The sequence below is a fragment of the Lynx rufus genome, unplaced genomic scaffold, assembly GCF_022079265.1.
Source record: "Lynx rufus isolate CCGP_SWC_20201006 ecotype Redwood Valley unplaced genomic scaffold, mLynRuf1.p SCAF_45, whole genome shotgun sequence".
In the NCBI taxonomy this organism is placed as follows: domain Eukaryota; kingdom Metazoa; phylum Chordata; class Mammalia; order Carnivora; family Felidae; genus Lynx; species Lynx rufus.
Window position 1 is genome coordinate 1523148 of NW_025814862.1, and position 22390 is coordinate 1545537.

The 22390-nt window shown below is 43.8% G+C and overlaps 1 protein-coding gene across 7 annotated transcripts in view; it reads left to right on the forward strand.

Moving 5' to 3' along the window:
• The window catches only part of DGCR2 (DiGeorge syndrome critical region gene 2), a 100666-nt gene that overhangs the window by 71026 nt on the left and 7250 nt on the right, over positions 1-22390 (forward strand). For all 7 annotated transcript variants that reach the window (XM_047098211.1, XM_047098212.1, XM_047098216.1 and 4 more), the window contains 2 exons: positions 5094-5270; positions 18168-18371. In XM_047098211.1, the coding sequence (XP_046954167.1) occupies positions 5094-5270; positions 18168-18371 (381 nt within the window). The remainder of the gene's footprint in view (positions 1-5093; positions 5271-18167; positions 18372-22390) is intronic.

A 22390-nucleotide genomic window follows, 5' to 3' on the forward strand; every position in this document is an offset into this window, starting at 1 on the left:
AATTTTTTGAGGAACCTCCATACTGTTTTCCAGAGTGGCTGCGCCAGTTAAATGTACCACAGTGGATTCTGATGCATCCCAGATTGTGAAGGGAGTTATAAAAACTTCAGTGGACGGTTAGGGAAGCTGAGTCTGGATTTGTAGTGGAGATTGACTCATGGGTTTTCAGAGGTGTGACCATAGCGTTGTGCTGTGGGCGAACGTGCAGGATGAGCTGCCGTGATCCAGGAGAGAGCTTCAGAGCTTCATAGGGGTTCACTGTGTTCTTCCCTCTGCTTTTGTGTCTGTTTGAAAGTGTCCATATTAAAAGCATCTTAAAAGGTTTCTGCTAAGAAACTGCAGCATGAAAAGAACACTGAAAACACACCCCCAGCAAACACGACAGTGGCAGAACCCCCACTTCTGCTTGTGAAAGGAGCTGTTTGCCAGATGCCACCTACTTCAGCTGGGCCTGAGAAGTTGGCCCAGGGATGATGCATCACAACAGCAGTGGGAAGTAGATTTAAGTCCTTTGTCATCAATGGCAAACTTACCCCAAAGAAAAGACTATGCCTAAGAATATGAGTGAATGGCGGTAGGAAGCTACCACGGGAAGATGTTTAAAAATACTCATTTCAGGGCACCTGGGTGGCTCAGTCGGTTAAGTATCCAATTCTTTTTTTTTTTTTTAATATTGATTCCCTTTTTTTTTTTAATGTTCATTTATTTATTTTGAGAGAGAGAGACAGCAAGCAGGGGACAGGCAGGGAGAAAGGGAGACAGAATCCCAAGCAGGTTCTGCACCATCAACATGGAGCCCATCTCAGGGCTTGAACTCGTGAACTGTGAGATCATGACCTGAGCTGAAATCAAGTGTCTGACGCTTAACTGACTGAGCCACCTGGGCACCCCAAGCATCTGATTCTTGATTTCGGCTCAGGTCATTATTTCACAATTGAGCCTTGTGTTGGACTCTATGCTGACAGCTCGGAGCCTGTTTGGGATTCTCTCTCTCTCTCCCTCTCTCTCTGCCCCTCCCCTGCTCACGTGTGTGCTTACTTCATTTACATCTTGTCCAACGTTTTTCCGAGTTTTGTAAGTATGTGTTGTGTATTGGCACAGTGGTGCTCACAGAGTGTTATCCATATATATGCACTTCTTCCCCAAGTATGCAGGTACTCCACTCTCCAGTTGCATTTTTTTTTTATAATTTTTTTTTTAACGTTTATTTATTTATGAGACAGAGAGAGACAGAGCATGAACGGGGGAGGGGCAGAGAGAGAGGGAGACACAGAATCGGAAAACAGGCTCCAGGCTCCGAGCCGTCAGCCCAGAGCCCGACGCGGGGCTCGAACTCACGGACCGCGAGATCGTGACCTGGCTGAAGTCGGACGCTTAACCGACTGCGCCACCCAGGCGCCCCTCCAGTTGCATTTTTAAAAAAAATTTTAATGTCTATTTTTGGGAGAGAGAGAGCACAAGCAGGGGAGGGGCAGAGAGAGAGGGAGACACAGAATCTGAAGCAGGCTCTGACACAGGGCTCAAACCCACGAACCATGAGATCATGACCTGAGACGAAGTTGGACGCTTAACTGACTGAGCCACCCAGGTGCTCCTCCCCAGCGCATTTTAAATTTGGATCTCTGCTTGTGAGAGGGGCCTCTTCCCACGGCCTCTCCCTAGGGAGGGAAGCTCTGGCTCTGGCTCTGTCTGCATAGCCCCATGCCAGGGTTCTGAGACCCTGACACTTAAGTCAGCACCCAGTCCTGGCGTGCCCTCCGTGGAGGCTGAGAGCGGCCCCTGCCAGAGAACATGGGGTACCATTTTTATAACATTGGTGACCAAAATTTGAAAACAGATTTGTGTTGTCTAAAGGGAATCATCCCCATTTTCCCATAAGCCACTGCACAGGGCCCAGTGTCATTTCAGTTTCTGGTTATTATATGTGATACTTATTTTAAAATATAAAAATGGAAGCATACTGTGGGTTTGATGTGTCCACGTTGTGTGACTTGCTTATTGAAGACATGCTTAGCGTTGGTACCTTGACCTCATTATCCCCCTGTCTCAGCATGTCCAACTCTAGGGGCTCACTTCTGTCACAGGCCAGGTCCCTGAGTCCTTCTAGCAAAGCAGTGATCTTGTGAGTGGTGTGCGATGCCCAGCGCAAGCTGTGTCACTTCTCCCGTCCATTCTCTGCTCCCATGTTGCTGCTCTGAGGTCTACCTTCATCTCCAAGCTCCAGCTTTCTTTTTTCTTATAGCAGCTGTGATCTTCTGACTTCACATATACTTTACTCATTAGGTTTGTTAGTCATCTGTTTCCGGCCTTTATACCCCCACTCCAATGTGAGCTCTGCAAGGCAAGGATCTCTCTGCCTCCTGCTGTTGCCCATTGTACCCCGAGTCCCTGCTTACCGGGTGGGCCCTGCGGGTGTTTGTTAAATCAGTAGGGGATGTGATTAGGAGGCTGTGTTAGATGCCTGGGGCTGCCCAAAGAGAGTTCGAATTTCTGGCTTAACACAAGTTTACTTTGTCACAGTTCTGGAGGTGGAAGTTCAAAATAAAGGTGTCAGCAGGGCTGCCCTCCCTCCAAAGGCTCCAGAAGAGTCCCTCCTTGCTTCTTCACCAGTGTGTAGTGGCTCCATCTGCCATAGCCATTCCCTTCTCCCTTACTGTAAGGACACTGGTCCTTGGATTTAGGACCCACCCCAAATTCCTGATGATTTCATCTCAAGAGCCAAATAAGGTCACATTCTGAGGTTCCAGGTGGCCATGAATTTGGGGGAGATGTTCCTCAACCCACTGCAGATGCTAATTGAAGACCACACTGAATGTTTTGGAGATCAGCCTCCTTTAGTTCCTGGCAGAGAAAGGATGGAACATTTTTTTTTAAATGGGGTATGAGATGCCATAGAGAGGGCAAATAAAATGAAGCCTTGAAAGGAACTAAAGTTTGGCAAAGAGGAAATGGTCTTTTTAGTCACCAAGAAACTGCAGCCCCCCATGATCTCAGGGTAAATAGGGCTTCTGACCAGCACAGAGTGAGGAGGCCCAGGTGGTCCCATGGTCACCAGCGGGTGGGAGGAGCCCCCTCCCCTCAGCCCTCCCTATGCCATTCATCTGGTGGCTTGGTGGAGCCTGAGTCACCCTCACCCCACCCCATCCTCCACTCTCAACTTGGCTCTGGCAGGTTCCAGGCAGCTGGGGGAAGTACAGGAGGTGAGGACCAGGTCCCAGGACTCTACCCTGAGAGTTTATTTGTGGCCTTGGTCAGAGCTTTGCAGTCACGCACTGAAATTGTGCTCTGGGCTGGCAGATAGACTCATGGCTAAAGACTTGTTTCTTTTATAAAGGATGGGATGAGGGGCACCTGGGTGGCTCAGTCGGTTAAGCGGCCGACTTCGGCTCAGGTCATGATCTCGCGGTCCGGGAGTTCGAGCCCCACGTTGGGCTCTGTGCTGATAGCTCAGAGCCTGGAGCCTGTTTCAGATTCTGTGTCTCCCTCTCTCTGACCCTCCCCCGTTCATGCTCTGTCTCTCTCTGTCTCAAAAATAAATAAACGTTAAAAAAATAAAATAAAAAAAGGATGGGATGAATCTGTTCCATTTTTGGCCTATAAGACAAGAAGCCAAATAATGAAGAAAACTGTTTGTTTAGTTTTTACATTTATTTGTTTTTGAGAGACAGAACACAAGTGGGGGAGAGGCAGAGAGAATGAGACTCAGAATCCAAAACAGGCTCCAGGCTCTGAGCTGTCAGCACAGAGCCCATGCAGCACTCAAACTAACAAACTGTGAGATCATGACCTGAGGCGAAGTTGGACGCTTAATCAACTGAGCCACCCAGGTGCCCCAAGAAAACAGTTTTTAAGAAGGGAGGCAACTCCCCAGGTGAAGGGGCATCTGAAGGAGAAGAAGAAGATACACAAGGGATGCAGGAAGCCTTGTTGGGGAGTACGGGGCCCAAAGGAAAGACAACAATGCTCAAGGCAGCACCCACTCTTAGCAATGGAGGCAGGCTCCCCAAATGGTGTGAGAAGACACCGCAAAGAGCCCAGCCGCCTCCCCTGCCCTCTGTCCATGGCCTTCCTGTGAGTCCAGCCACTGGGGCCTCAAAATCCCCTAGTCAAGGGTGTCAGCTGGGGACTGGGCTTCTATCCCGCCATACTTCCTGAAAGCCCATCTTCCCACCCTTGTCAGGGAGCTGGGAGGCCATGTTCCCAGTGTCTGTGGGATGAAGCCCTGCCTTCAAACTGGCTGGATCTTCAAAACTGACCTGCACGCTTCGTGTTGGGAGCAAATAGAGTTCAAAAGGCATGTATGGGAATGCCTCATTTCTGCTAAAGGGTAAACTGCACTGCCATCTGAGTAAAATGAGAGTATCTCCAGTGATCCATGGCTGGGTTAGCCTCAAGGAATCTTCTGGTGGTCCAGTGTCGGGGGGCTCTCTGAGCTAGAGAATGGACTCTGGGGGCTGGCTGTGCTGTGCCCCAGGTGTGGCCAGAGCCACATCTCCTGGAACATTGCAGAAGAGAGGCTTAGGGGTTCATGGCCCCCTCTCCCAACACCACTGCACCCCAACCCTGGGCTGCCAGGGCAGCATGATTTCTGATTGCCTGATCCCCAGGTCGGAAGGAAGGAGTTCAGTGAGCGACAGGTCTCCCTGGAGCTGGGAGGGGGTCCCAGGGAGCCAGTGCTTTCCAGTTCAGCCGGCCAGCTGCTACCCCTGGTGGGCATTGGAGTCATAATCCTGCCTGAACTGTGTGTTCCGGGTGTGTGCGGTGAGCGCCTTTTCAAGCCCTTCTCCTTTTACTAGTAGATACCCTGTTGTAAGAGAGGACTTTCCCTTCCCTTCTCTGTTTATTTGTCTGTTTATCTGTCTGAACTCATACTTTTTAATCCACCGTGTCTTGGCCCATTACTCTACTCTTCACGTTGTCCAGAGCTGTGCTCATAGAAACTAGGAGAGGTCGTGAATGAATGCCCTGACCACAGTGCAGCTAGCACTTGGTGGCCCACAGGCCCTTTGATGATCCAGTTTGGGGGGCATTAGTTCCCACAAGTACTGCATGTGATTGGTACGTATGCTGACATCACGTTATTTCTCCCACAGGCTCCTCAGAGGTGTTCCTGCCCCCAGACCCCATCTTTGCCTCGGCCATGTCAGAAAGCGACAACGTGTTCTGCGCCCAGCTCCAGTGCTTCCACTTCCCCACCCTCCGCCACCACGACCTGCACAGCTGGCATGCGGAGAACTGCTATGAGAAATCTTCATTTCTCTGTAAAAGAAGTAAGCCACCTCTTCCGGTACTCCTAGTAAGCTGTGAGGAAGTGCTTCTCATGAGTTTGTGGCTGTCTGATCTCTGGACCTTGGTGTTGACCTTGAGTAGACTTTGGCATCACAGTGCACCAAGCCCGACCCCTATGTCTCAGTGGGGCGGCAGGAGCTCCTTGCCTGGCTCACACGCCACTCTGAACGGGCACAGGTGCCGTGGGGAGAGGGCAGGAATCTGGGCAACAGTTGATATCCATGGGCCCTCCTTTCTCTTTCCCAGGATAGAAGTGACAATTCCTGCCCTCCACACCTCATTGTTGTTAGGAGATTAAATGAGAATGGTGACAGAGGGCATGCTACATCTTGTGGGGTCCTGGAACCTCTGACTGCCTTGGTCACCTATCCGTACTCTCCTTAGGTCTTTCCAAGACTGCTTACTTCACAGCTGGGCCAGTCCTCACCTCAGCCCATGGTCTTTCCCTGTTGCTCTTCCCGCTCACTTGCCCACATTCCACATGAAGGTCTCCTCCAGCCTCAGGGACTTGCAGTGTGTTGTGCATACTGAGGGCAGGGCTCCTTGTCCAGGCCCCTCTGCAGTGGGCGGAGGGCTGAATTGAATCCAGAGGCGCATGTGAGGCAGGCTGGGTTGCAGCCGATGATCTCAGCACCATTAATTTGGACCATCAACCCCTTGCCTGCTGATTTGTCATGGGGTTCATAGATGTCTGAACCTGTTTCTGGACTCCATTCTGACCCTTGGCTGTTTGTCAGTCCGTGTTGATACCACGCTGTCTTTACGGGAGCTTTGGGATACATCCTCCTAGCTAGTGGTGGGGCTTCTCTACCTTGCTTTTGCCCCTTATGTTGTCAATTCTTGACCTTTTTTTTCTTCAGCATGAATCCATTTTTCTGAGCTCCGTTATTAGAATTCTTATTTGGTTGGATTCTCCTAGATTTTCTATTTAGACATTTTTGTGTCCTTTTTCAAATCTTTGACTTATTTTTTTATCTGTTTTCCCCCCGTGTTCCTTTACTTGCCAAGGTTTTTAGTGTAGTGTTGATTAGAAGTGCTGGTAGTGAGCTTTCTTATCCTCCCAACCTATAAGGGAAAGCTTTTAATGTTTCAGCGTTAAATATGGTGCGGTACTTTCCTTAAGGTTGAGAAAATACCAGGGCACCTGGGTGGCTCAGTTGGTTGAGTGTTGGACTTTGGCTCAAGTCATGATCTCGCATTCTTGAGTTTGAGCCCCATGTCCAGCTCTGTGCTGACAGCTCAGGGCCTGGAGCCTGTTTCGGATCCTGGGTCTCCCTCTCTCTCTGCCCCTCCCCTGCTTGCGCTCTGTCTCTCTCTGTCTCTCAAAAATAAATAAATGTTAAAAATTTTTTTTTAAAAAGACTGAGGAAATTTGAGGTTAAGGAAGTACCTTGTATTCCTAGTTTGCCAAGAATTTCTACATTACAAAAATGTAAATGCATTTTCTGCATTTATTGGGATTACGTGGTTTTTCTTTTTTGCTGATTTATATTGCTGTTTTGTTTATGTTACATGATTTAATTTGTCATTTACTTTTTTACATTAGTAGATTCTCTGATATTAAACCATCTCAGGGTTTTTGTGTATCTGTTCTGGTTTTGCTTGGCTGATAATTTTATTTAGGATTTCTGAACTCCTTTAAGAAGTGAGCTTGGCCTGTTATGGTCCTTTTCTGTGCTTTCCTTGACTAGTTTTTATAATATATTTGTATTCAGTTTATGAAATGAGTTGGGAAGCGTTCTTTTTTACCAGTCTCTAAGTCCGTTTGCACAAGTTGGGGATGATCTTGTCCTTCAGTATTTGCTAGACCATACTTTTTAAGACCATCTGGACCTGGGAGGAGGGTGATTTTCTAATTTGGTATTTAGATACACAGTTGAGGGGCGCCTGAGTGGCTCAGTTGGTTAAGCTTCCGACTTCGGTTCAGGTCATGATCTCACGGTTCGTGAGTTCGAGCCCTGCGTCGGGCTCTGGGCTGACAGCTCGGAGCCTGGAGCCCGCTTCAGATTCTGTGTCTCCCTCTGTCTGCCCCTCCACTGCTTGCACTCTGTCTCTCGCATTGTCTCAAAAATAAATAATCAAAAAAAATTCTTGATACACAGTTGATGATCCTTGAACAACACTGGTTTAAATCTGCTTATACATGGATTTTTTTCAGTAAATACAATAACACTATTGTAAACATAGTTTCTTTTTTTTATGATTTTCTTAATAACATTTTCTTTTCTCCAGATTATTGTAAGAATACGGTATTTAATATATATACAAAATATGTATTAATGATCATGTTATCAGTAGGACTTTGGGTCAACAGTAGACTATTAGTACATACATTTTTGGGGAGACAGCAGTTATACATGGGTTTTCAACTATGCAGAGGTCAGCACCCCTAAACCCTGCGTTGTTCAAGGGTCCACTGTAATTTCAAACTTAGGGAAAAGTTGTGAGAATGGTATAAAGAACTTCCTCTCATATGCCCCCTGCATAGATTCACTAATTACTTGTATTTTGCCATGTTTGCTCATCATTTTTTCTCAGCGTATTTCTTCTGAACCATTTGAGAGTAAATTGAAGATATTATGCCCTCGAGGCCTAAATAATTATCGTGTTCCTAAGAACCAGGACACACTCTTCTATAACTGCAGCACAATTATCAAAATAGGACATTTAACATGGGTATGGTGCCCTACAGTCATCTATAATTTGTTATGACCGTTTTGTCAATTGTTTCAATAATATACTTTAGAGCTTTTTTTTTTCCTGGTCCAGGATCCAGTCCAGAATCATGCACTGCATTTAGTTGTAGTGTTTCTTTAATTTCCTTTTTGTCTTTCAGTTTGAGTAATTTGTTTTGTTTTCCTTTCTGTTTTGGGTTTTTCTTTTTTTCTTTTTTCTTTCTTTTTTTTTTTTTTTGTTGTTGTTGTTGTTGTTGTTGTTGTTTTGAGAGAGAGGGAGAGAGCATGCATGCACCAGTGGTAAAAAAGAGGGGCAGAGGGAAGGGGAGAGAGAATCTTAAGCAGGCTCCATGCTCAGCAAGGAGTCAGTGTGGGGCTTGATCTCACGACCATGAGATCATGACCTGAGCCTAAATCAAGAATCAGATGCTTAACTGACTGAGCCACCCAGGCGTGCCTCTGTTTGAGTAATTCTATTAATATGTTTTACTGTTTCTTTCCATGTTCTACTGTGTTGAGTCTGCTGATAAGCCCACTAATGACATTTTTCGCCTCTTTGGGGGTTTTTTTGTTTTTGTTTTTTTTAATAAATTTTTTTTTTTTTACATTTATTTATTTTTGAGAGACAGAGCACAAGTGGGGAGGGGCAGAGAGAGAAGGAGACACAGACTCTGAAGCAGGCTCCAGGCTCTGAGCTGTCAGCACAGAGCCCAGCACGGGGCTCAAACTCCCAATGAGATCATGACCTGAGCCGAAGTCGGATGCTTAACCGACTGAGCCACCCAGGCGCCCCTCACCTGTTTGTTTTTTACATTTTGTCTGTTTTTCATTTCTAGTGTTTCTGTTTGATTCTTGAGTTTTCATCTCTCTGCTGAATTTTCCATCATGTATGTTATCTGCCTTTTCTTTTTTTTAAACGTTTATTTGTTATTGACAGACAGAGAGACACAGAGCGTGAGCAGGGGAGGGGTAGAGAGAGGGGGAGACATAGAATCTGAAGTAGGCTCCAGGCTCTGAGCTGTCAGCATACAGCCCTATGCGGGGCTCGAACTCACAAACTGTGAGATCATGACCTGACCCGAAGTCGGTTGCTTAACCAACTGAGCCACCCAGGCGCTCCTTGCCTTTCTTTCCTTCTGATAGGACTTTGTGTAGAAGAGTCTTTACAGTAATGGTGGCAGGGATCAGTCTGGGCAGGATTTGGGCTGTACTGTGGATACCCTCCATACTCCCCAGCCTTCATATTCAGTAGATTCCTTGTGTCTGGGTGGATTGGTTTTCCAGAGGGCTCTTAATGTCTGCTCTCCCTTCTGCTTTAGATCTTCCCTTTGGGCCATTCTTTAGAGAGTCTGTCTCTTGCAGATATCCTAGAGTGTGTGGGCTTCGCAAGTGCATCTGTCCCGCCTCCAGCTGGAGTTGTAGATCCAACACCCGGGGGTTTTCACCAGTGCCCTAAAGGCTCCTGGTGTGTGCCTCCTTGGAGGCGGTTGGCATGGGAAACTGGGAGCAAGCTGACTAGAAGCCAGCCAATTGAGGGGCACCTGGGTGGCTCAGGTGGTTAAGCGTCCGACTTCAGCTCAGGTCATGATCTCATAGTTTATGGGTTTGAGCCCCGCGTCAGACTCTGTGCTGACAGCTCAGAGCCTGGAGCCTGCTACTGTTTCTGTGTCTCCCTCTCTCTCTTCCTGTCCCCCACTCGTGCTCTGTCTCTCTCAAAAATAAAAAACATTTTTTTTAATTTTTATTTTTGATAGAGAGAGAGAGAGAGAGAGACAGAGCACAAGGAGTGGGGGACAGAGAGAGAGGGAGACACAGAATCCAAAGCAGTCTCCAGACTCTGAGCTGTCGCACAGAGCCCGATGTGGGACTCGAACTCATGGACTGTGAGATCATGACCTGAGCTGAAGTTGGATGCTTAACTGACTGAGCCACCCAGGCACCCCCAAAAATAAAAAACATTTAAAAATTTGAAAAAAAAAAAAAAAGCCAGCCAGTTGAGGTGATTGGTTTAAGAAGCATATTTGGCTTTCTCTGCTGGTTCCTGCCCTGGAAGTGTGGAAGGAAAAGCAGGGAAGCTGGCTGTCATTGACCAAATCCTGAATGTTCTGGGCTGATTGCTGCAGAAGTGGTGGGTCAGAGCTCTGTTGTCATGTATGGCCTGGCCATTGTCTGTGTATTTAGCTTCTTAGATATATCAAATCATGAGGCATATGGTATCACTTTGCCCTGATGTTGGTGACATTAACTTTGATCCCTGGATTAAAGTTATGCCTGCCAGATTTTTCCACTGTGAAGTTCCAGTTTTTCCCTTTTTTAAATTAATAAATAATATGTGGAGAGATACTTTGAAACTGTGTAAAATTCCTGTTCCTCATCAAACTTGTACCCACTGATGTTAAGCATGTATTGGCAATTTTCTCTTTCATTTCTTCCATATTTACTAGTTAGCATTCTTTTGTAAGGAAAAGCGTTCCCCTTTCCCCCATTGATTAATTTCTTTATTTGTATTAGAATGCACTCTTGGATTTTTATTACATTAGCTGGGTTATAATTCATCAGTACCATTATTTTTATGCTTAATTTGATCCATTTATGCTGGCTTTTTAAAAAAATATTTATTTAATTTTGAGAGAGACGTAGTGTGAGTGGGGAAGGGGCAGAGGGAGATGGAGACATGAATCTGAAGCAGGCTCCAGGCTCTAAACCATCAGCACAGAACCCGATGCAGGGTTCAAACACAAAAGCAGTGAGATCATGACCTAAGCCGAAGTCGGATGCTTAACTGACTGAGCCGCCCAGGCGCCCCCCCCCCCTTTTTTTGACGTTATTTATTGAGATACCTTAGGTTCAGATGCATTTAAAGGAAATAAGACAGAGAGATCCCTTATGCATTTTGCCTGATTTCCCCAAATGGGAACATTTTGCAAAACTATAGTATAATATCACAGCCAGGATATTGACTTGGACACAATCCACTGACTTACTCAGACATCTCTAGTTTTACTTGTACTCATTTGTGTGTGTGTGTGTGTGTGTGTGTGTGTGTGTGTGTGTATGAGAGAGAGAGCGCTATAGAATTTTATTACTTGTGTAGGTTCCTGTAACATAGTCAAGATATGAGTAGTTCTAACACCATAAAGATCTTCCCTATTATTCCTTTATAACCGTACCCACTTGTGGTAGAATTCTCCAGTGAAACCATTGGGCCTGAGATTTCTTTTGCGGGGAGTTTTTAAATTATGGATTCAACTTATTTGATGGTTATAAGACAGTTTGGATTGTCTGTTTCATGTTGAGTGAATTTTTGATAGTTTGTGGTTTTCAAAGAATTGATTCATTTCTTGTAAGTATTCAAATTTATGAGCATAAAGTTATACATAGTATTCTCTTATTAACCTTCTTATGGTTGCAGGATTTATAGTAATAATCCCTGTTTCATTCTTGCTCTTGGTAATCTGTGTTTCTCCCATTTTGATTTTGTCAGTCTTGAGAGGTTTATCGATTTGGTTGATTTTCTTAAAGAAGCAGCTTTTTGATTCATTGATTTTTCTCTTTTTTCAATTTCACTTGATTATTGCTCTTTATTATTTCCTTCTGTTTGCTTTCTTTTTCTAGTTCATCTTGTACTCTCTGGACTCAAACTTTTTCCAAAGAGCCTTAAAGGACCTAGGCACTAGTTATGCTCATGACTTTCATGCCCTTTCAGTGAACAGAGCTAAGACGTGTGTGTGTGTGTGTGTGTGTGTATTTTGGATGTAGATCTTTGATACTAATTTAGTTGTTTTAATGATTATGGACATACTCAAGTTTTCTGGCTCTTTTTGAGTCAATTTGGTAAGTCCTATTTATCTATGGCATTGCCTATATGTCTACATTTTCTAATTCATTTTTGTACATATAATTCTCTCTGCATTCTCTTAAGATTTTTGAAACATTCATGTTTATTATTATGACCTTCTTTTTATTCCTTTTGTTTTTTTAATGTTTATTTTTGAGACAGAAAAAGACAGAGTATGAGTAGGGGAGGGGCAGAGAGAGAGGGAGACACAGAATCTGAAGCAGGCTCCACGCTGTGAGCTGTCAGCACAGAGACCAATGTGGGGCTCAAACTCACCGCGAGATCATGACCTGAGCCTGAATCAGACGCTTAACTGACTGAGCCACCAGGCTCCCCTGGTTCCTAATATTTATGCTTTCCTCCTTTTTCGTTGATTAGTCTTATGGAAGATTTGACTCTTTGATTCATCTTTGTAAATAACCAACTTTGGATAGTAACTGATTGTCATTGTTGTGTATGTGTTTTCTGTGTTCTTGTTTTCTGCTGTCAATTTCTATCCTTTTACTTTTGTTAAGTTTACCCTTTTCTTTTTCCATCTTCTAGAGTTAGATCCTTATCTCCTTAATTTTTAGTTTTTTCCAACATAAGGCATTTAAAGTTTAGTTTCCCTGTATGCAAAGTTTTCCCCTTAAATGCAAGTTTCATGAATTTGTACACATGTATAACCACTTCCCAAATCAAGATGTGGAATATTCCCAACCTCCAGAAGATGCTTCCTATCCCTAACTACTAGTCAGTATATTTCTCCTTTCCAGGAAGTCATTCCCATGTTCTTTTGTTAGAATTTTTGTTACTGTTCCATATGTGCTTAAACTCTTGGATTGTTCAGGTCTGTTTTGGTTGCATGATACACCAATTGTTAAAAAGAGATATATTTTGAATCTCTCACTGTGGATGTGGATTTATCCATTCTTCCCTGATGATTCTCTAATTTTAGCTTTATTTGTCTTGAGATCATGTTACTGGGGGCATAAGTGTTCATAATTATTATATCTTTTTGATGAATTGAACCTTTTTATCATGATGTTAACAATCCCTTTTTATCCATAGTAGTTTTTGTTAGCTTTGCTTAAAGTCTTACTTCTTTTCTAGTGGTAGCTACAAAATGGTGTTAAGAGGCTTAATAGATAGCCAGACTAAATCCAGATTTGGCTTTGGGCAATTTCTTGAGCTCTGTCCTTGGGTTCCACATTATGAACCAGGGGGTAGTAGAGCACCCACCTCACTGTGTTGTTGGGAGAGATAGTTAGCATAATGCTCAGTGCAAAGAATAGTCCTTGGCATAGAGAAAGCTCTCAATATATATGAACTATTTTTATTATTACATAATATTTTTGTGCTAGCTTCCTTTTAATATGTCTTTTTGTACTCTTTTAATTAAGTCTTCAAGTTGATTTTAGCACCTTGTTCTGTGCTCTTTACCCAGAATTTTGCTTGCTTTTTTAAATCTTTTACTGACTCATATGAGATTAATCAACTTTTCTCTAGTCTCTTTTTTTCTTATACTGGTTCAGAAATTATATCTGCCTTTCCTGTTAGTGGTTATCCTTACATTTTTAAAGGGCATAATTGATTTGTTTTTTAAATCTAAAGACAGTGCCTCTAACTTCCACCTGGTTAATACAAAGACCTTATATTGCTTTAGCTCTAGTTGTTCCCCAGCTTCAAGTATGGGTATACATGTTGTCTGTTACTTTCATTTTACTTTGTTTTACATTTCTTTTATTTTTTTTATGCTTATTTTAGAGAAAGAGAGAGAGAGAGAGAGAGAGAGAATCCCAAGCAGGCTTGGCACTGTCAGCATAGAGCCAGAAATGGGGCTTGATCCCATGAACTGTGAGATCATGACCTGATCTGAAGTCAAGAGTCAGATGCTTGAGGCACCTGGGTGGCTCAGTCTGTTTAGTGTCTGACTCTTGATCTCGCCTCAGAACCATGATCTCATGGTTCATGAGGTGGAGCCCCCCCCACTGGGCTCTGCGGTAACAGCATGGAGCCTGCTTGGGATTCTCTCTCCTCCTCTCTGCCCTTCCCCTGCTTACATGTGTAAGCTCTCCCTCTTCCTCTCTCAAAATAAATAAACTTTAAAAAAAGAGGGGCGCTTGGGTGGCTCAGTCAGTTAAGTGTCTGACTTCAGCTCAGGTCATGGTCTCGCGGTCTGTAGGTTTGAGCCCCGCATTGGGCTCTGGGCTTACAACTCAGAGCCCGGAGCCTGCTTCTGATTCTTCTTCTGATTCTCTCTGCCCCTCCCCTGCTTGCTCTCTTTTTCTCTCTCTCAGAAATAAACAAACATAAAAAAAAAAAAGAGAAAAGAGTTGGATGCTTAACCAACTGAGCCACCCAGGCACCCCTGTTTCAACACTTCTTAAATGAATCACTTGTTTTATGAAGTTAGCATTTATATATATATTTGCTCATATGTTTATCAGTTTCTTATTTATTATTTCCTCTTGCACCCCACTTCTTTCTGCGTTTGGCTTTTTATCTCTCAAATGTACTCTTCAGCAGCTCTTTGAGAAGAGGTTGTGTTGTTAGTGTTACACTCTGTTACTCTCTGTGTGAAAAGTCTGTAATTTTTGCCTCCAATCCTGAATGTTAGTTTATCTGGGTATAGATTTGTAGGTTAACAGTTACTTTTTCTCAAAACTTTGAAGATGTTATTTTATTGTTTCTGCCTGTCCTTGTTCTGAACTGTTGTATACCTTTCCTTGGTTTTCCTTGTAGGTGCATTATAAATTTTAAAACTTATTACTTGCTATGAGCACCCCATCCAGGTGGCCAGGGGCCCAGTGTAATAAGGTTGGCCTCTGCCATAAGTTCCCATTCTTGTTCCTTCCCTGTCTGTGACCTAGTGACATTTCAAATGCCCCAGTGAAATCCCCTCCTGCTTTTACTTGTGTTCTCTGCCCTGACCCCCAGTAAAGCTCTTGCTGTGGGTCCTCGCTCCTTCTCTGCTCCCCACCCACTTGGTTGAGCAGCACTCTTGGTGCTCTTCCTGTGTGATCCCCCTTGGCATGCAAGGACTCTGTCGGTTCAGGACCTATGAGTATAATACTCTTTGTTTTCCTGTGCCTCCCTTGTCGCTTCTCTTGTGGCCACACCTGACTGGCCTACCTAAAGGAACACAGAACAGTAGGTAATCTTCATCTCTCTTGTTGCTTTTGAGAGTTTCTCTTTGTTGATACACTGAGATTTCATCACACTGTTAATGATTTATTTTTATTTGTCCTTTTAGGACCCCTGGGGATTTATGTGTTTGATTAATTATGGAAAGATCTCAGCCATCATTTTTTTTAACATCTTTATCGAGATAAAATTCACACACAGTGAAACCTTGGTTTGCAAGCATAATTTGTTCCAGAAACATGCTCGTAATCCAAAGCACTGTATATCAAATTTCCCCATAAGAAATCATGGAAACTCAGGTGATTTGTTCTGCAACCCAAAAATATTCATATAAAAATTATTACAATACTATAATATAGTACAGAATAATAAAACACAGAATATAAAGAAAAATAAATTAACCTACACTTACCTTTGAAAACTTTCATGGCTGGTGTGAGAGAGACAGGAGAGAGGAGGGTTATCATGTAAGATAACTTTCATTATCACTAACGGAATCACTGTTATCTGGTGCCTCAGTGGAATCTTTTTCTGCATGGGGGCCATTGCATATGCTCGCACAGATGTTGACTACAGTACAGTATTAATAAACTCTTGTCATATACTGTATTTAATGTAATTGGCAATAAGGCAGGAGAAGAAAGGGTCTGTATCTGCAGGCAGCCTGACCTAGAATGAAGCAAGGCATTCCTAAGCGTATTCTTGTATGGAAAAGCAAAGGACTGTCCATAGGTGCTTTGAAGTGACAAAAAATACAGTAGTGCCAGTGCGGGCACCTTCCAACGTTCTGAAAAATCACCGATTACTGCAAACACGATAGCCTGAGACCGAGCGTCTGAGCATAGGATATGATCACCCACAATCCTGCAGGGAGAGAAAGAGATAGAAGAACCATTGACTCTTTTTGTGATCATGTGACATTCAGTATCGTATTGCAAGTTATCATTTGTTTATCAAGTTAAAATTTATTAGAAATGTTTGCTAGTCTTGTGGAACACTCGCAAAACAAGTTACTCTCAATCCAAGATCCTATACCTTACAATTCCCCCATTTAAAGTATACCATTCAGCACTTTAGTTTATTCACAGGTAAGTGCAACTATAACCACTAATTCCATGTACGTATACATATGCATTTTGCCATATATATTTTATTCAGATCGATGCAAGGTTCATTTCAGTGATATATGAAATGTTACCTCTGTATAACTCCATTTCCTTTCCCTTTTTCTATAGTAATACTATTACATACATTAGGTCTGTTAGTGTTACAAACCAACAATATGTGGTTATTAATTATCACCTCCAGTCATTGTATTAGCCCACAGCAGCTTTGCTTCCACACACCTCCTTTGGGCTTTATTGGCAAACACATACATTACATTTCTATATGTTAGAAGCCCAATACAACATTATATAAAGACAGTATTTTATAGAATTGCCTTTTCAGTCAGTTAAGAGGAAAAAAATACTCATTTATATTGTCTTTCATAATTACATAATTATCTTTTCTGGTGCTTTTTTTTTTTTTTTTTTTTTTGTATGGACTCAAATTCTTCTCTGAGGGTCACTTGGTTTTAGCCTGAAGAACTTCCCTTAGTGGGGGTTAAAAAAATGGCTTCCTGGGGCGCCTGGGTGGCGCAGTCGGTTAAGCGTCCGACTTCAGCCAGGTCACGATCTCGCGGTCCGGGAGTTCGAGCCCCGCGTCAGGCTCTGGGCTGATGGCTCAGAGCCTGGAGCCTGTTTCCGATTCTGTGTCTCCCTCTCTCTCTGCCCCTCCCCCGTTCATGCTCTGTCTCTCTCTGTCCCAAAAATAAATAAACGTTGAAAAAAAAAATTAAAAAAAAAAATGGCTTCCTTTGGTATTTCTTGTAAGGTGAGTGTGAAAGCAATAAATTCTCTCGGGTCTTGTCTCTCTGGGGAAAGTCTTTATTTTGCTGTCAAGTTTGGAAAGCTGGGTTTGCTGGATATGGGATTCTTAGTTGACGGTTTTTTCTTTGAGCACCATTGTTATGTTACCCACTACCTTCTTGCCTCTGTTCTTTCTGCTGAGAAGTCAGCTGTTAGTCTTTTGAGGGTCCCCTTATCAGTAACAAGTCATTTCTGGTTTGCTGTTTTTAAGATTTTCACCTTTTCTCCAGCTTTAGCACTTTTACTATGATGTGTTGGATGTGTTTAGGTTTTGTGCATTTATCCAACTTGGAGTTTGTTATGCTTCCTACATATATAGGTTTTGTTTTTCAATGAATTCGTCAGGTTTTCAGCCCTTATTTCTTCAGATATTTCTTCTTTTTCCACTCTCTTCTCTTTCTGGTACTTGAGTTTTGTCTGTGATGGTGCACTTGATGGTGTCCTGCATTTCTCTGAAGGCTGCTCATTTTTCTTCATTCTTTTTCTCTTCTAGCAGAGAACAATTCTACGTGAGTTTCTTGCCCTGAAAATTTCTGACCACGTGAGTTATGTAGATTTCTGACCACACGAGTTATGTAGCCAGTCTTAAAGTGAGGCACAGACCCCTGGTTGTGGGATTTCTGATGAGTTTTTCTAGACCTCTCTATTCCATTTAGACACTGAAACAGACTTCTTATGTCCCTTTGCTTTTCACTGAGCATGTATCTTTTGGAGAACTGCCCCTGCCTCATCACTCATCCCTTCCCCCAGGCATCTGTTGTGTCTGCTTGCTGACTTTGGCAGAAAAAGTCTGACTTCTCAACTCCCTCTTGTCTCTGGCCATGGCTATTTCTCTTTCTCTAGCCCCAGGTCAGCTCTGCATACAGTTCAATGTGTCTGTCTTAGGACTGGTGAACTGTCTTCACAAGCAGAACTAGCAGCTTCTCAGGAGACTCATTTGAGACACATTCTCAAATGTGTCACAAAATGGTTAATAGACATGGCAACTGCATCTTAAAGTTGAGGAAACCTCTAAGTAAACTGCTTAGGCAAACACTTAAAAGCAAACCCTTCTCCATGGGCTTTTCCCCGGAATCTAGCACTCTTCTCTCTTGTAGCTGTCTGCGCTCATGGCCAGGTGTGCTTTGTCCTAATAGTGAGCTGTAGTGACCTTTCTCAGATAGCCACTCCCTGCGGCCATGGGCCAGACTCACACACTCCAGCACTGGGAGGGCTCCCAGGTTGATCTTGCCAACTCCTCTGTTGTCATCTGCCCCCCAGGTGGAGAGAGTCGGGGCTCCTGCTGATAATGCATATGTAATATGCATGTCTGTGTTTGGTTTGTTGCAGGTCAAACATGTGTTGACATCAAGGACAATGTGGTGGATGAAGGGTTCTATTTCACCCCCAAAGGAGACGACCCATGCCTGAGCTGCACCTGCCATGGTGGGGAGCCTGAGATGTGTGTGGCTGCCCTCTGTGAGAGGCCCCAGGGCTGCCAGCAGTACCGCAAGGACCCCAAGGAGTGCTGCAAGTTCATGTGCCTGGACCCAGGTGAGACTGATGGTGGGTCACGAGTCAGCCTCCCTGTTCCAAGCTGGAGCCTACATGTATTTTTGCTTTCTCAGTGGTGGGGACTTATGAGAGCTCATGGCACATGGCATAGCAGCAGTGGCAGCATTTGTTCACAGAGCTGGCCAATTACTTTTGTGGGCATGTATGTGTCATATGACCCAGCTTCCTCTAACTGCCACCTCTCAAGTTGGCTCATGTCAGCTCTCAGGTAATAGATATTGTGCACCAGTGAACTTTAACTTGAGTGTGAGTGTCTGTTCATGAATCAGTTGTAAATGATAGCTTCAGACCTGGCCTGTCTTTCTCAAGACTTATGTCCCTACTTGAGCTCTTTCTTGGCTATGGTGATCGGGAAGATAATGACACTTTTTACTGCTTATAGTCCTCGATTTTTACTGTTAAAATCTTCAAGAAAAAGATTAAATATTATCCTCAATTTCAAGAGAAAACTCCTTTCTACCAGGTGGTGCTTTGTGGTTAGACACTATGTAGGCATGTGGTCTCTGGATAACCTTCTTCCTTCCTTTTCCACGTACACACACACTAAAGAGCAACAGATAGCAATGTAATCTGTAGGACCATGAGTGGGCATCACACTCCATACAGCATGCTGGATTGTTCTCCACACCAGTGCAGTTGGCATCCCTATAAATTCATGATCTTAAGAGAAATGTAAATCAAAAGCATGAATTTGTTTTTTATCTTGGCTGCTGCAATATGAGAGAGCAGGGACTTGTGGCCGTTCCTGAGCTTGTGGACCCTGTAGATGAACAGCTTAGGCAGGGCAGGGAGGCCATCTCCAACCTCCAGGGCCCCTGTGAAGGAGATACTGTTTGCCTAGTGCTGGTGCAACAGCTAGAGTTAGCCCGTGAGGGCCACAACAACAAGAGCTCTCCTTGAGTAGAGAGCTGTCAATGTCCTGCATGCCAGGAAGGCTTCCGGGGAGAGGGCAAAGTAATGTCAGCGGTATCTGAGATTTAGCCAAATGGGACACTCTGGCACACGTCCCAAACGTGCAGTCAGATATGGAGCCATCAGGGAACATGGAGTTCAGTGAAAGTATACTTGGGCCTCCCTATCCCACATGGTAGATGCTACCTCTTGTGTAGGATGAATTCCTATGGGATTCTGACAAGCACCTATTCATTGTTTACCAGGTCTGTGTCCTGGCCACATCACTCTGAGCCTCCAACTCACTTATTTTCCACATGAGTCAAACCTCTGGCTTTCACAAGTCACATCACCTGGACTTCTCATTCCATTTCTTAGGAGTCTACCAGTGTTGCCTTACCTCTCCATCCAGGCTTTGTAAGAATGATTAGATATATATAAGGCCTGTAGAGCCTAACCAACCCTGAGGACTTCTCAGCAGAGCAGGGCTTTCAGGGCCTCTGGATGAGACCATAGCTGCTGTAGGCCATTCTCCTGTGCTGCCAGAGCAGCTTATCCAGGGCCTCTCCTTGCCTCTTGCTTCAGCCTTACTTTTGCAGGCTCCTGACTGCTTCCCAGGTTGGAGCATTTTCTCCTGGGAAATGCCTGTATTCCAAAAAGGACAGAGACACTGCCACCCAAACTGGGGACTTTGGGAAAGTATCCCCTTCAATAAGGTAAGGATATCTGCTCTTATTCTGTTTAGGGTTGTTCAAGAGGTCAAGGGCAATGCCGAAAATGAAATGGTATCCAGACCAGAAAAGTGAAATAATCTTTTTTAGTAGATGACATGATTGTCTGCATAGGAAATCCCAGAGGATCTACAGGAAAGATACCAAAACTAATAAGTGTCTTTAGCAGGGTCTCCAGATACAAGGTCAATATATAAAACTACATTGTTTTTATATATACTGCCTATGAACAGTTGGAAATTGAAATTTCTAAGAAAAGTACCATTTACAGTAGTACCAAAACCATGAAATCCTTGGTATAAACCCTACCAATATGTGCAGTCTGTATGCTACAAATCATAAAATACTGATGAAAGAAATCAAAGGTGTAAATAAAAGGAGAGGTGTACCATGTTCATGGATCATAAGACTCAATATCATTATACAGTTAATTCCCCCAAATTATCTATGGATACAGTGCAGTCTCAACCAAAATTCCAGCAGACTTTTGGCAGACATTGACAGACGGATTCTAAAATTTATGTAGAATGGCAGAGGAATTAGAATAGCCAAAACAGTTTTTAATAAGTTGGAGGATTCATGGTACCTGATGTAAAACTTAGTGTACAGTCCTGGTAAACAAAACATTGCAGTATTATCAAGAGATATATAGATCAGTGGACTCTAGAATAGAGTCTAGAAATAGTCCCACACTTATATGGTCAACTGATATTTGACAACGGTACAAAAACAATTAAATAGAGAAAGGATAATCTTTCAACAAATGGTGCTGGAAAATTTTACATCCATATGCAAATATACACACACATATATACACATACATACCTTTAACTACACATTCTACTATGTATAAAAATTAACTTAAGGGGCACCTGGGTGGCTCAGTCAGTTAAGCATCTGACTCTTAATTTCGGCTCAGGTCATGATCGTGGTTCATGGGATCAAGCCCCACATTGGGCTCTGTGCTGACAGTACAGAGCCTGCTTGGGATTCTGTCTCTCCTTCTCTCTCTGCCCCTCCCCTGCTCTCCCATTCTCTCTCTCTCTCTCTCTCTCTGTCTCTCTCTCTCTCTCTTTCTAAATAAATAAATAAATAAATAAACTTAAAAAAATTTTTTAATTGACTCAAAATTCAGAAACTTCTAGAAGAAAATATAGGCTCTAAAAAAATAAAGTCTGTTAAAAGAAAACAAAAATCTTTGTGACCTTGGGATGGGCAACATTTATAGCTGACATCAAAAGCATGATCCAAAAAAGAAAAATTGATAAATTGGACTTCATCAAAATTGAAAACTTCTGCTTTTGAAAGTTGCTTAAGGAAATGAAAAGATGAGCCACCAGCAGAGAAAAAATATTTGCAAAACACAAGTCAGAGTCTTGTATTCAGAGGATATAAAGACTCTACAAACCCCAATAATAAGAAGCCACCCTATTAAAAAGTGGGGAGGGGTGCCTGGGTGGCTCAGTTGAGCATCCGACTCTTGATTTCAGCTCAGGTCATGGTCTCTCTCACAGTTTGTGGGTTCAAGCCCCACATTGGGCTCTGCACTGACAGTGCGGAGCCTGCTTGGGATTCTGTCTCTGCCTTTCTCTCTGCCCCACCCCCTCTTGCACCTAGACATGCTCTCTCTCTTTCTCAAAATAAATAAATAAACTTTTTTTTTTAAAAAGTGGGGAGAAGATTTAATATGACACTTCACCACAGAAGACACATGATGGCAGCCAAACAGCTGAAAAGATGTTCAACTGGTCACTAGGGAAACAAATTGAATGCACTTGGGCCACCACACCTAATGGAAGATGAAAATAACAGAATTGCCAGCTCTGAGGGTGGCTGAGGCACAGAGCAACTGGTGCTCTCCATTCCCATCCTGCACTGGTGCCCTGGGGAAGCCTGGGGTCACAAGGCTCCCAAGAGGTGAGACGAGGTGCCCAGCAGAGCAGCTGCCAGGAGCAGAGCCCACGTTAGAATCCAGGGCATTGGCCTCTGATCCTGCTCAGCTTCTGTTTCACCTGCCATCTCTGACGGAGATTTGAAACCATTAACCATGTAACCAAGCTCAGTGAAATGGTTAAGTTCCTGATCACTGAAGTTCTTCATGCAGAGACTGGGCAGCTGCGTGAAAAGGACCTGGGATGGCTCAAGCATCAGACCAAGGGCCAGGCCAGGTGAACTTAGGGCACCTTCCGTTGCAACAGCATCTTCCCCAGCAAGACATGTCCTCTGGGGCCCAAGGGTTAACTAAGGACCAGTAGCCTGGAAGACAGAACACAGCCCCGTCTGGTGCTGTCCAGAGCCCCATGGAGGGACCAGTTGTGGCGAGTCCCCAGGGATCTCTGACTTCTGACCCTAGAACAGTGCTGTCTTCTTTGTGTC